At 45.4% G+C, this 14218-nt stretch overlaps 1 protein-coding gene across 1 annotated transcript; it reads right to left on the reverse strand.

The window, feature by feature from the left end:
* Positions 1-9348: 9348 nt before the first annotated feature.
* LOC112890422 (protein FAR1-RELATED SEQUENCE 9-like) lies at positions 9349-11166 on the reverse strand. Its single transcript, XM_025957314.1, has 4 exons — positions 11142-11166; positions 10589-10974; positions 10216-10503; positions 9349-10133 (listed from the first exon to the last, which is right to left on the reverse strand). The coding sequence occupies exons 1-4, from the start codon at positions 11164-11166 to the stop codon at positions 9714-9716; spliced, it is 1119 nt and encodes a 372-aa protein (XP_025813099.1). The 3' UTR covers positions 9349-9713.
* Between the last annotated feature and the right edge of the window lie 3052 nt (positions 11167-14218).

Raw genomic sequence — 14218 nt, forward strand, 5'->3', positions numbered from 1 at the left:
AATAGAATAAGGCTATGTGTTGATTACCGTCCACTCAATGCGGTTACCATTAAAAATAAGTACCCTCTTCCCCGCATTGACATTTTGTTCGATCAGCTAGCCGGAGCTAAGGTCTTCTCTAAGATTGACTTACGCTCTGGTTATCATCAGATCAAGATTAGACCTTGTGACATTCCAAAAACGGCCTTCTCGACCAGATATGGACTTTATGAATATCCGGTTATGTCATTTGGACTCACTAATGCACCAGCATATTTCATGTATCTCATGAATTCAGTATTCATGCCGGAACTCGACAAATTCGTCGTGGTCTTCATTGATGACATTCTAATATGCTCCACAACTAAAGAAGACCATGCTAATCATTTACGTGTCGTTCTCCAACGACTACGTGATCATCGCCTTTATGTCAAATTCTCGAAATGTGAATTCTGGCTGGATAGTGTGAAATTTCTAGGACACACTGTCTCTAGTGAAGGCATATCAGTTGATCCAACCAAAGTCCAAGAGGTTATGGACTGGAAACCTCCAACTTCAGTCCATCAAATTTGAAGTTTTCTTGGATTGGCGGGATACTATCGCCGATTCATTCCAGACTTTTCCAAACTAGCTAAACCCATGACTGAGCTATTAAAGAAAGAAGTTAAATTCTGCTGGAATGACAAATGTGAGGAAGCATTCCATACCTTGAGAAAACTCCTAACAACTGCCCCAGTGCTAGCTCAGCCAGATAGCACTCAAACTTTTGATGTCTATTGCGATGCTTCCGGAATTGGCCTTGGTTGTGTCCTTATGCAAAACAATCGGGTCATTGCCTATGCATCAAGAGCACTTTGAACTCATGAGCAAAACTATCCAACGCATGATCTTGAATTGGCATCAGTTATCCATGCTCTCCAGATCTGGAGACATCATCTTATGGGCGCTAAGTGTAATATCTACACTGACCATAAGAGCCTCAAGTATATTTTCACTCAAGCTGACTTAAATATGAGGCAAAGGCGTTGGTTAGAACTGATTAAAGACTATAATCTTGAGGTACACTACCATCCGGGCAAAGCCAATGTGGTTGCAGATGCACTTAGCCGCAAGTCACATTGTCACTGCTTATCCATATCTACCTTTAGTGACACTCTTTGCCATCAGATGAAGAAACTCAATCTAGAGATCATTCCTCAAGGTAGTCTAAATCTACTATCCATTGAGTCTACTCTGAAGAATAGAATCATCATGTCGCAACTACATGATGAGGGTATCAAAATCATCAAATCAAAGTTATCTCTGGGAGAAGCCAAATATAAGTGTTTTCACACCGATCATCAAGGAGTCCTATGGTTCAACAATCGCATTGTTGTACCTAAAGATCATCCACTGCGTAAACAAATCCTTGATGAAGCCCATCTATCCAAATTCTCTATTCATCCTGGTAGCACCAAAATGTATCAAGATCTATGACAACATTTTTGGTGGACCAGAATGAAAAGAGAAATTGCCAAATATGTATCTGAGTGTGATACCTGCCAGAGAGTCAAAGCTAGCCACTTAAAAGCTTCTGGTACACTTCAACCACTACCTATCCCGTCATGGAAATGGGAAGACATTAGTATGGATTTCATTGTTGGTCTTCCTAACACCTCTCAAAAACATGACTCCATATGGGTAATTGTCGATAGACTGACTAAAACAGCTCATTTTCTCCCTGTGCATACCACTTACTCTGCTAAGAAGTATGCCGAAGTCTATCTAGATCAAATTGTTCGATTGCATGGTGTTCCAAAAACCATCATCTCTGATCGAGGGCCCCAATTTATTGCACATTTTTTGGAACAATTACAATCAGCTCTAGGAACTAAACTGATTCGAAGTTCCGCATATCATCCCCAGACTGATGGACAAACTGAGTGAGTTAACCAAATCCTTGAAGACATGCTCCGAGCTTGTATTATTCACTATGGTACAAGCTGGGACAAATGCCTTTCTCTAGCTGAATTCTCTTATAACAACAGTTACCAAGCTAGTCTTCAAATGGCTCCTTTTGAAGCGTTATACGGTCGAAGATGTCGAACTCCTTTGAGTTGGTCTGAAACCGGTGAACGCAAAATCTTTGAACCAAACTTAGTCATCGAAGCCGAAGATAAGGTCAAGGTTATTCAAGCCAATCTCAAAACCGCTCAGTCCAGACAGAAAAGCTACACAGATAAGAGGAGGAAACCTCTGCAATTTCAAGTAAGGGATTTTGTCTATCTCCGAGTGTCTCCTACCAAAGGTGTCCAACGTTTTAGTATAAAATAGAAATTAGCACCCCGATATGTCGGACCCTTTGAAATCCTCAATGTTTGTGGCCCAGTGGCTTACAAACTTCTCCTTCCATCTCAATTGGTTGCCACTCACGATATTTTCCATGTCTCTCAGCTTAAGAAATGTGTCAAAGTACCCACAGAAATCGTGGAGACTTGTGCCATTGAGATTGAACTCGATCTATCTTATATCGAATGACCTCTTCAAATCTTGGATACCAAGGACAGGCTCACCAGAAGAAAGGCAGTTAAGATGTATAAAATCTTATGGGATCATCACACCGAGGAAGAAGCAACTTGGGAGACAGAGTCTTATCTTCAACGAAATTTCCCAGACTTCCTTCAAGCCAATTCCCAAATCTAATCATCCGATTCTGTTCAGCTTCGGAATCTCGGGACGAGATTCTTTTTAGGGGGGAAGGTTGTAACATTCAGGTAATTAGAGATATAGACACTAGGTATTAGTGAGTTGTATGCATGCTATGGTGTATATGAGTTGTACAGAGAACTAGGGGTATATTTGTAAATTATGAACTATATAAGTCTTTATGTGCAATTGGGTAAAAATGCTATTAAATGTCAAATTCAAATGACCATAGAGATGAAAAGTACAAATGTTAAGTTAAAACCTAAGAGAAATAGACTTTGTATAAAACTAAGGACCTATGTGTAATTAACACAAATATATAAGGGTTTACATGTGAAATGATTAAAGTATAAAAGTAAAATTCAGGTTTACTTAAGGGTTAATGTGTAAAAATACAAGTAATCATGACAAACCAGAAAAATTGTAAACATGCATAAAATTTGATCAAATTTAGGTGGGCAAAGACAAAGTTAACTTAAATTTCATCTTTGTTTCAAAATGCAATATAAAAAGCTGTAAACTTTGAGTTTCTGAACCTAAGCCCTAAAACAATGTTATAGAGTTTGAAAAACTCTACAACTTTCATGTTGAACATTTTCTCATTTGACCTTTGTAGCAGTGAGAAATCTTAGTTTACCGAGAGGTCCCTAAACATTTTGGAAATCACAAGCAAGTCCCCCGGACCTCTCCCCTCTCTTCTTCCTCCTCGCGCACGTGGGACCCCTGCTCTGCTCGCGTGCCGCCGGCAGTGCTTCGCCTCTGCCGCCGCTCTACCACAGCCGCAGCGCCACCTCTTGCTGGATCCACTTCCACGCGTCGTTCCCTCCCTGGCCTGACCTCTTTCCTCTCCCCTGCTGCCCTCTCGCGCGCGCGCCACGACTACCCCAAGCCTCCGCCGGCCGCCACCTCCTCGTCGCCGTGGAGAGCTCACCGTAGCACCTTAATTCCCTATCTCCTGTGCGCAACAGCATTCCCTTGACGCCTACGTTCTATTCCTCTAGTTCCAGTACTCAATTTCGAGCGCTCGACCCACATTCCACCGCCGCCGTCTTCTCTTGCTCCGGCCGCGCACGGCATTCCCGTGGACAGCCAGCACCAGACCTCCTCCATCCCAATCCACCCTTGCGCAAGCTTCTCCGTAGCTCACTAGTGCTCCTCGACCATCAGTTGTCCTCCGATTGCAACCGGAGCTTCGTCTTCGACGAGTGCCGCCGCCGCCGCCTTCGGTCTCACCGTGGGCAGCTCACTCCGAGCTCTCCCGCGCCACCATAAACCCCTAGCCAGCACTACATCATCCCTGTGAAGCTCCACGACCCATCCATTAGCCCTCTAGTCCAAAACATCGACTTCCCGACGATCGCCGGCTTTTCTCCTCGCCGCCGCCGCTTTTGTCTCCGTCGTTCACCTCTGATCCAGCACGTATTCATCCAATTGGTTGCACGTACACCTTCCCCGTGACTTACTGGTTCTCGTGCGCAGGTCCCCTGCCGACATTGACCGCCGGAGCCTCGCCGTCGACGGTGACCCCTCCGCCGCCACCTCGGGTCCTCGTCGAGATCTATCATTCCGGCCACCCCAGCCCTCGACACGTGGTGCAACAGAACCCTCGTGAGCTCCTGCATCCTCTCCTACCCTTGGACCTCGCCGCCGGTGACCTGCCTCGCCGGAACACGGCCGTCCTTCCCTTGCTCTGCGTTTGCCTTCAGCTTAAGGACCTCGTGTTAGAAGACTTGAAAGTCCAGGGGGCTATTTGCACACCCTTAGACTCAGACAAATAGTACCCGAAGGACCCCCTTATGTAATTATGCTGTCAACTTTGAAATTCTATATCAATTCAGGGAAAAATCATAAAAATGTAAACAAAATTTTGTTGGAATCCTTAGTTAAAGATCTACAACTTTACTTAAGAGATAAACTTCAGTTTCTGTATGTTTTGTACTTTAATTTAAATGTTAAGTTTAGTTACTTATGGGCTTAGGAAATGTATAGAAATTGATTGAAAAATGATAAAAATGTGAAATCAATTGGGTTAATTTTCTTTTAACATGTAGAATTTAATAAAAATAATTATCTCAGTACTTAAGTACTATTTTCTTCATGTACAAGTTTAATTAGAAATAATGTATGGTTCACCTTATATAATTAATATTTATAAGTTTAAATGCTCAAAAATCATGAAAATATTTTAGGGTACTGTTCTTTAATAGTATAATCTGTTATTAGATTTCCAACCAAAGATTTGGTGTCAAACAAATTGGACATAGTTTAATTAGTCCATAATGTAATAGTAACATAAGTTTCATATAAATAATTAATATAACAAATAACTAAAGTTATTTAATATAATTATTAGAAACACACCCCAACCTGTTACCCTATGCCACTAGTTAGAAGATTAGTGTAATCAACCCTGTTGATTAATGGGTTTAGATAAAACAAGTAATACCCAATAAATGACTGCCCACTGCAGGGTAGTTAGGTTATTTGTCGAAATATAATATTCTTTTATTTGGATTGCAACTTTATTGTGAATTAAATTAAAAGTATATGCATTCCATAATTTATACTTTTGCACGTCATGTAGACTCGACCACTCTTGCCGACGGAGATTACCAGCTAATCCCGGAACCAGAAGGAGTTTGTTCTGAAGACCCCGGGAACTTCGTCGCGGAATTCTCTGAAGCCCCGAACCAAGGTTCGGAAGATATTAACTTGACTGACCCCAGCCCCACCAGCGAAGGCAAGCCCCGGACATAACCCATTATTTTCTTACACTGCCATTTATATTATTTATACATTGCTATGCATTAAGTTTTTAAGAATTGTTTGGAACCCTAGTTGCATAAGATCTTAGGAAACCAATGTATTGTACCCGAGTCCATACCGTTTAGCTGCTCTGCTAAATAGGGCCGGTAAAAGTCGAGTGATTTCCTGTCACTCGCGCGATATAGGAGTTGTAATGTTTACATTCCTGTTATCACTATAAGGATGACGGATGGGAGTTTTGTGAGGTATCATGGTTGAGATGATACCCTGTCTGTGTTGTGGAACTTGATAAGGTCGTAGTGTGTGGTAGCGGTGGTTAAGCGTTTGAAAGTACTAGCCACATGCCGTGAAATATGGTAAGCGGTAAGCCTAGTAACCAATCGGCCCGAGGAGTGGACACACCCCCCACCACATGTATTTGGTTCTTTTGGTTACTTGGTTCGACGTGTAGGAATACGTGTTGCTGGGCAACCAGGAGTACGGGTTTTGTAGTCGCGCCACAGACGTACGTCCTGCACTTTGGAAGTGCGTATGGTCCTACAGTCGCTTGTGGTGGCCCTGATCCATGAGTCGGAATGAAAGGCAAACAGTTGCTTCGGAACGACCCTTTGGTGTTCCAAGCGTGTGAGTTAGGTTTACCCTTGCAAGGTTTTGAAATTCGATTCCTGAATCGTCCGTTTCTCGCGGAGATTGAGACTGCTTAATCCCTTTGCCACATAGAGTAACAAGAGCAACCTTGTGACTATCAAAGATGATGTTTGATTAAAGATTCTACCATGTGTGAGTATTTATGGGTGCTTACCTAGAATGGTTAATCAACTAGAATCTGAAAGCTAAAAGTTGAAAATAAGGATCCACACTTTGTTGCTTTTCAGCTGAAAACCCTACCCAAAACCTGAAAAGCCTGCATAAGTCTAGATACATGGCTAAGTATACCATGAGCGGGTAAGTCTTGCTGAGTATTAGTATACTCAGCCTTGCTTTTGTTGATTTACTTCAGGTAATCTCCCTGATGAGCCAGCATTCGTTACACCGTGGCCCTACCCCCTGCCCGATGGTTGGTCCGTGGAGTGGGATCCGTCCCCGACCAACACAGATTCCGCCGAGTGATATCGTGCCAGGGCTAGCATGATATCCGTAATAACGACGTGTACAGTATTCGTGTTTTCAAACTCCGCTGCTGTGACTTAAAACTTAAACTGTTTTGTAATAATGTCCCTCGTTGGACACTAATGTTACTTTTGTGTGCATATGTAATATACTTGCCTGTGATGTAAAGTGTAATGGCATTTATATCTCTGGACTCGCCTTCGTGCGAGGTACCTTGTTGGATCCTGCTTTTGGTGGTTTATCGGGACGTTACCCGACAGGCCAAGGGATTATACCGTTTGAAGCACGAGGTAGCCCTCAAGAGAGGACTCGCGTACTTGAACCGGTATAATTCAGGTTGGTTCTGCCACAGCGCCGCCCCCCCCCCCGCCCCCGCCGCGCGCGCGCCGCCCTTTCGCCGCCGCCCGTTCGCGCCCGCGCGCGCGCCGCCGCCTCCGCCCCCGGGCCGCGCGGCCGCCCGGCCTCCCGCGCGGCCGCCCGTCCGCGCCGCCCCCCGGGCCGCCCGCCGCGCCGCCGCCCGTTCGCGCCGCCCCCCGCCCCCCGCGCGCGCGCTCGCCCGTCCGCGCCGCCCGTCCGCGCCGCCCCCGCGCCCGCCCGCGCGCGCGCCGCCCGTCGCGCCCACGTCCGCGCCGCCCCCAGCGTCCGCGCCGTCCCCCGCCCGTCCGCGCCGCCGCTCGTCCCCGCCGCCTGTCCCGCCGCCGTTCGTGCCGCGCTGCCGCCGGTCCCCGCCGCCCCCCGTTAATTATACTTGTATTGATGTACTAACTTCTTTTTTTAACAGGATGTCAAAAAGGATAAAAAACCTAGCAAAGAGTTTCGTGAAAAGCATTAAGCTATCAAAGAGACAAGATGACGATCTATTTGCGGGCACTTCTGCGAGAGCTTCAAGGCGTAGACAATTGCTGGAACACTTACCTCCAGAGATGCAGGGGCAGATTGCGTTCTAGAGAGATGAGGTATATATGTAATGTTTATATGTGTATTCTAATTTTGAGATTCAATATAATTACTGCAATATGTTATGTATTTTGTAGAGTGAAGAGGAGACGGAAGATTAGACAAGTAGCAAGGAGTCGGACGAGGCGGGCCGGGAGAATGACTTAGGTGGTTGGGATAGATGGTCTGAAGGATCTGCTGGTGGAGGGTCGGCAGGTCAAGGGTCAAGAGTTGGTGGGTCAAGAGCTGGAGAGACTAGTGCTGGTGCTGCGAGGACAGGAGCTGGTGATGAAGGGGCAGGTGCTGGAGAGGCTGGGGCTGGGGCTGGAGGATCTGGAGGGCAGGGTCGGACACGTAGGCGGCGGTCGAAGATTGGTTGGATTCCGCCGCCTAAACCTCCACGAGAAGAAGAAAAGTGTGTGATCACACCGAATGGAGATGGGTTAGTATGTTTTTTCTATGTTTTAGTACATAATCCTTATTCCGAATTGATTCTAATTGTTTTATATACTTGTAGGTCTTGGTTTGATCCTAATTTCTCAGGTGTTGGTCATTTAAGACAGGTGAACAAAATTTTAGGTAACATATGCCGTATGCTTTGGCCTGGAATGGTAGAACTTGTATCTGGTGAACGGATCCCTGCTACATCTTGGAATCATTATAGATATGGTGTCAACATAACGTTCGGCAATACCCAAAAGGCAGTTTGGGCTGAGTTTTGGGTATGATTGCTCTTATGTAACTGATTTAATTTTCTACATACAATGGCTACTGATTGTGTAAAATTTTTGCAGAAATACTACAAGTTGCCTGAGGAGGGAGCTTATGATGATCATGCCAGACGTGTGTTCCACCATAACGCACACATTGTGGTTAGAGATATGATTTCTTATGCCAGAATTCAGGTTGTTGCTTCTTATCTGGAACGGACTCAAGGGATACGATTTGAGAAGAAACGGGATGCTGGAAAATATTACTTGACTGAGGAGCAATACCGCGAGGTAAACCGTTGCAAGTTGCAATTACTATGATTCTGTTTGTTACCTTGAAACGAAATATTGTTGTGCAGGAAATGATTCCGTGGATGGCCACACGTGAGGAGGCTTACCATGCCTTATGTCACTATTGGACCACGGATGAGTTCAAAAGCATTTCCCAGAGAAATAGAGGAAATCGTGGAACTGAGTCCTATCACACCTACGGAGGTGATGGGCACTTCCGATTGGCCAAACGCATTGTAAGTGAACTCTTTGAAGTGAATTCTATTAATCTCATTTATCAATGCAATGTTCTTTAATTTTTTGTTGTATGTATAGGAAGTTCGCACAGGTGTAGCGCCGAGTGATATTCAGGTCTACCTCGAAGGTCATAGAGGACGTGATCCTACAAATCCAGATCAGTTATACTCTCAGGCGGCTACAGAGCGTCTGGTATATCTAAATTTACAAAATTAGCACTATCGAGTTGTCATGAAACAATCTTATGTAACTATGTGATTTTTTTATTTGAAGGCGGCATATGGTGACCAAATGTTTAGCAAACCGTCGGAAGTTAACAGACGGCCGTCAGCTGCCGTTTGCCAGGCTAACTTCCGACGGTTTCGCCAGGCCGTCGGAAGTATAGAAACTTCCGACGGTTTTGTTCTAAGCCGTCGGAAGTTGAAAATTTCCGACGACTTAGTCCCGTCCAACTGACTTCCGACGGCTTAGCGCTAAACCGTCGGAAGTTACTGAACTTCCGACGGTTTAGCCGTAACTTCCGACGGTACGGTTTTTCCTGTAGTGGAACACAGCCAGAATGATGCACAGCCTACCAGTGATGTCAGCACCACCAAAACGAAATAGTGCTACAACCAAAGTTCTTTTTCTTCTTCAACGTTCCAGACAAACATTCAGCTCAGCACCAATAGAACAAAACAATAATACAACATTGCACGCAAAAAGAAGAAACATACTAGAATTCTGGAATTCCAGCTGTCAGATCCACAGTTTTCCCCTACAGTTGCCGGCGTTATGCCCCAATCAATTGGCACTCACCACAACGGATCTTCTTCTTCACCACCTGACCAGTTGGGTCGTCTACAAAGTCGGCGCGCCTCTTCTGCCTGTATCTTGGTTCTCTCTTTTTACGATGCTTCTCCCCGAAGTAGTCCAGAGCACCTTTGAAACGGTTTTGCCTCGGCCTCCCAGCTCGCCTGTTGAATGATGGCGCCCTTATACCCATTAGCTCTGAGTCACTCATGCCAGCACATGAACCTGCTGCCCGTAGCTGTTGCTCAGCCTAGCATCAGATTCCGACCCACTATGTGGACCAGCTTCGCTCTCTGTTGAGTAGTAGTTGTCCCTCGGAACGCCATCAACACCGGGCACACTACCAGTGTTCTTTTCTTTTGAAGCAAAATATTCCTTCAGCTTCCTCTGGATTTTCTTGAATGATTTGGAGACAATTTCAAATGCTCCTAAGTCTTTGTCCCCCTGCTCAACTACTGCAACTGCATCTAGGTACAGATACCGATGCCTATATGTCATTGAGTCAAGGCATAGCATGCCCGATTCATAAGTTTTAAGTCCATCTGGCAGTATATCCCTCGCTGATTTTGTCCACCTTTTATTTATATGGGCTTCTGGAACTTCATAAACCCCAAGCTGGATCATGACCTAGCAGTAATTGGTAACAACATTGAAAGAAGAGTTTATGAGGAAGCAGTCATGCCAGCTCATCGTCAAAAGGAATACTCACCCTGAGCACATGGCTGCACAGCACACCAAAATGTTGGTATAGCCCGCATTCACAGTCGTATCTCCCCCCAAAGTCGTTAACAAATACCGTGATCTTTTCTCTTTGCCACGGCAGCTTCATGTGCGGCTTTACGTGGACTACCTCGTATTCTTTGTTTCTTGCTTTTTCTATTGCAAAGTACCGTGTAGATCTGTCTACCTCCTGCCTGAACAAAGCATACACAGCTGATATGTAGAATGTCATTGCGTGCTCCTCGATTGGCCACGCACGTTTCCTGACACTAGTCACCTGTTAATAGATGACATCAAACCAAATGTAAGTAATCTCACCACCTCACTAAAAAATTAGTTATATAATGTGGGACACATCTTACAATTGTTGTGTCGAATTCTGCACGATCTTCAGCATTATTCCTGTCAAAAAGCAGCTTGTTGAACTGCAGCACAAACCTATTCATGGAACAATTCCTTGGCACAAATTTTTTCAGCATGTGTTTTGCACTCTCACTCCTTTGAGTACTAGACATCCTCGCGCAAAATGTATCTTTGAAGAAAGCCTTAGCCCACTGTCCCCTCTTGTCATATATCCCACGCAGATACCCATTGTCCCTCAGATCAAAACGCTCAAGCATGTAAACCCATGCCCTCTCAAACTCGTCAATAGTAAGCATGTCATTGATTATCTTGTGGAAAAGCTTCCTGAAAGGAGATGTTTTGCGTCTACCCAAACTGATGAGATAGCCGATGCCATCGCAGCACACTCACTACAGGAAAACAGCAAATTTTCGACGGCTAAAATAAACTTTCGACGGCCCCGTCGGAAGAAAATAAACTTCCGACCCCCGCGGGCGTAGCCGTTGAAAGTTAAGTGAGCCGCCGTTACTCCTCGGGCTTTCTTCTTTTCCCCGTCTCACGGCCGGCTTTCACTTCCGTTTCTTTTTCCCCGGGCCATCGATCTCCCGCTCTGCGCTGCCCCAGCTCGCCCCGCCCGCCGCGCCTCCTGGCCCCGCCACCGCCCCCCGTCGGCGCTGCCGTCTCCGCCCCGCCACCCGTCCCCGCTGCTGCCCGGCCCCGGCCCGCCGCCGCCGCCCCGGCCTCCCGCTGCGCCGCCCCGGCCCCCCGCTGCGCCGCCGCTGCGCCGTCCCTGCCGCCGCCCGGCCTCCCGCTGCGCCGCCCCGGCCCCCCGCCCCGCCGCCCGTCCCCGCCGCTGCCGCCCCCCGGCCGCGCCGCCGCCCCGGCCCCCCGCCCCGCCGCCCCCCGGCCTCCCACTGCGCCGCGCCGCCGCCCCCCGGCCTCCCACTGCGCCGCGCCGCCGCCGCCCCGGCCCCCCGCTGCACCGCCGCCGCCGCCCGACCCCCGCTAGACAGACCCCGAGCTGAGGTTGGAACATTTTTTTTGTGTTGGTTCCTTTTTTCTTATACAAATAGAATATACCTGGCTCACAAATCGAAAGCAGCAGAGTAAGCGCCGTGCCGCCCGGCCCGCCACCGTCCGACCTCCCGCCGCCCAGGTTAGTGCAGCACCGTCGGATGTTAAATAAAATATTGTATTTGATATTCATATTATAGTGATTAAACACTAATTGCTTAAGTTTAGTAACTAAAGCTTTATAATTATGATATATCTAATTTAGAAGTAATTATTTTAAAAATGATATGTCTAATTAAGCCACCGGGTCATACTTAAATTTATCAGATTAAATAGTTAATCAAGATAACTGTATTCTAACTTTGCAATTGTTTAACTTAAAGTATGGGTGAGGATCGACAATGGATGTACGAAGGTTGGCCTAATTTGTCAGATAAATGGATAGCTAATACGGAGGAATTTGTTAAGCGTGATTTTGCTATGTCAAAGAATGGAAATGATGTGAGATGCCCATGTAGCCGTTGTCGTATTTGCCATTGTCAGACTAGGAAAGTTTTATCCTCACATCTGATAAAGTATGGTTTCATGCCTAACTATGAGGTGTGGGTGTATCACGGTGAAACTTTACCTCCTCAGAATGCACTAGAAGTTCCAATACCATTAGAAGTGGCGACATCACCACAAGTTCTAAGTAATGATAATGGAGAGTATGATAGAATGGATGAGATGCTTCGTGATTTAGGGGAAGATATGGAGCTCCCATCCGAGACTGAGGATGCACCTACGTCGGAGGCTAAAAATTTTTTCGAGCTCCTTAAAGCTTCAGAAGAGCCGTTGCACGAGCACACAAAAGTGACTGTCCTTGCTTTCGTGACTCGACTCATAGCTATTAAGTCCAAATTCACATTATCTCACAATTGTTACAATATGATCTTGAATTTGATTGGTGATATACTTCCGGCAAATCAAAAGATGCCTAAAGATGTCTACCAGTCAAGGAAATTGTTGTCCGGGCTTGGTATGGACTACAAAAAGATTGATGTTTGTCCAAATAACTGTATGCTTTTTTGGAAAAATGATATAGATTTGAAGCAGTGTCGAAAGTGTCAAGAATCGAGGTTCGTGGAGGTTGTAAATGAAGATGGTGAAAAGGTGACTACAGAGATAGCACAAAAGCAACTTCGCTACATGCCTCTTATGCCTCAGTTGAAGCGGTTATTTTTATCAAAGAATACTGCTAAGCACATGAGATGGCACAAAGAGAGGGTGCGTGCAAACCCAGAGTTGATGGTGCACCCGTTTGATACTGATGCATGGAAAGCTTTAGATGATTTTGATCCAAATTTTGCTAGTGATGCGAGAAATGTTCGGCTTGGTTTGGCGACAGATGGTTTCTCACCTTTCAATATGACTGCATCATCATATTCTTGTTGGCCGGTATTTGCTATTCCGTACAACCTTCCACCACATCTTTGCATGAAATATGATTATATGTTCTTGTGTCTTGTAATTCCTAGTCCGGAACATCCTGGAACATGACTTAATGTGATGATGCAACCTTTAATCGATGATCTAGATAAGTTGTGGCAAGGTGTTGAGGCATATGACTGTTACAAGAAACATAGATTTACCCTTCGAGCTACATTTCTATGGTCGATCCATGATTTCATGGCATATGGTATATTTGCTGGCTGGAGCTATCATGGACTTTTAACTTGTCTGATCTGTGGTAAAGATACAGATTGTTTCCGCCTTGAGTTCGGTGGTAAGATATGTTACTTTGATTGCCACAGACGCTTTTTGCCAGAGAATCATCCATTCAGATTTCAGAGGAACGCTTTCAGGAAGGATACTACTGTCACGAAGGGGCCACCGAAGTGTATGAGTGGGATAGAGATTCTAGCTATGTTGAAAGATTTAAAGATGAATACAGATGGAAATGGGTTTTGGAACTGAGCACAACTGGACTCATATATGTGGATTATGGGACCTTCCTTATGTCAAAGCGCTGATTCTAATGCACAATATCGATTTGATGCACCAGGAACGTAATGTTGGTGAAAACATTTTAAGTACATGCATGGAATTCATTGATAGAACGAAAGACAATGTAAAGGCCAGAAAAGACTTGGCACAGATTTGTAATCGACCGTCCCTAGAGTTGACTGAAAGTGGTGGTAAGCCACGGGCTGCTTTTTGTCTAAAATCCAAACAGAAAAAAGAGGTAATGAAGTGGTTGAAGAATTTGAAGTTCCCCGATGGTTATGCGGCAGGTTTTAGGAGGGCTGTGAATTTGAAGACCGGAAAAATAAATGGGTTGAAGAGTCATGATTACCATATAATTATGGAGAGACTTCTTCCTGTTATGTTTCGTGGATTTCTACATGATAATGTGTGGAAAGTGTTGGCTGAGTTAGGCTACTTCTATCGGCAACTTTGTGCTAAAGAAATCAAGAAAGAGATGATGGAGAAGTTGCAGAAAGAGATACCAATACTTTTATGCAAGTTGGAAAAAGTTTTTCCTCCAGGCTTTTTCAATCCAATGCAACATCTACTTGTCCACCTTCCATATGAAGCTAAGATAGCTGGTCCGGTCCAGTATAGGTGGATGTATCATATTGAAAGAGCGTTAAAAA

This window comes from Panicum hallii, chromosome 4 (genome assembly GCF_002211085.1).
Source record: "Panicum hallii strain FIL2 chromosome 4, PHallii_v3.1, whole genome shotgun sequence".
Lineage (NCBI taxonomy): Eukaryota > Viridiplantae > Streptophyta > Magnoliopsida > Poales > Poaceae > Panicum > Panicum hallii.

Bases quoted from the DNA above. Each gene is read 5' to 3' on its own strand.
- LOC112890422 (XM_025957314.1), bottom strand. From the start codon at position 11,166: ATGGCCCGGGGAAAAAGAAACGGAA. The intron at 10,975-11,141 runs GTGAAAGCCGGC...TCCTGTAGTGAG, and splicing joins CCGGGGAAAAAGAAACGGAA to TGTGCTGCGATGGCATCGGC. The intron at 10,134-10,215 runs GTGAGTATTCCT...AATTACTGCTAG, and splicing joins TGTGCAGCCATGTGCTCAGG to GTCATGATCCAGCTTGGGGT.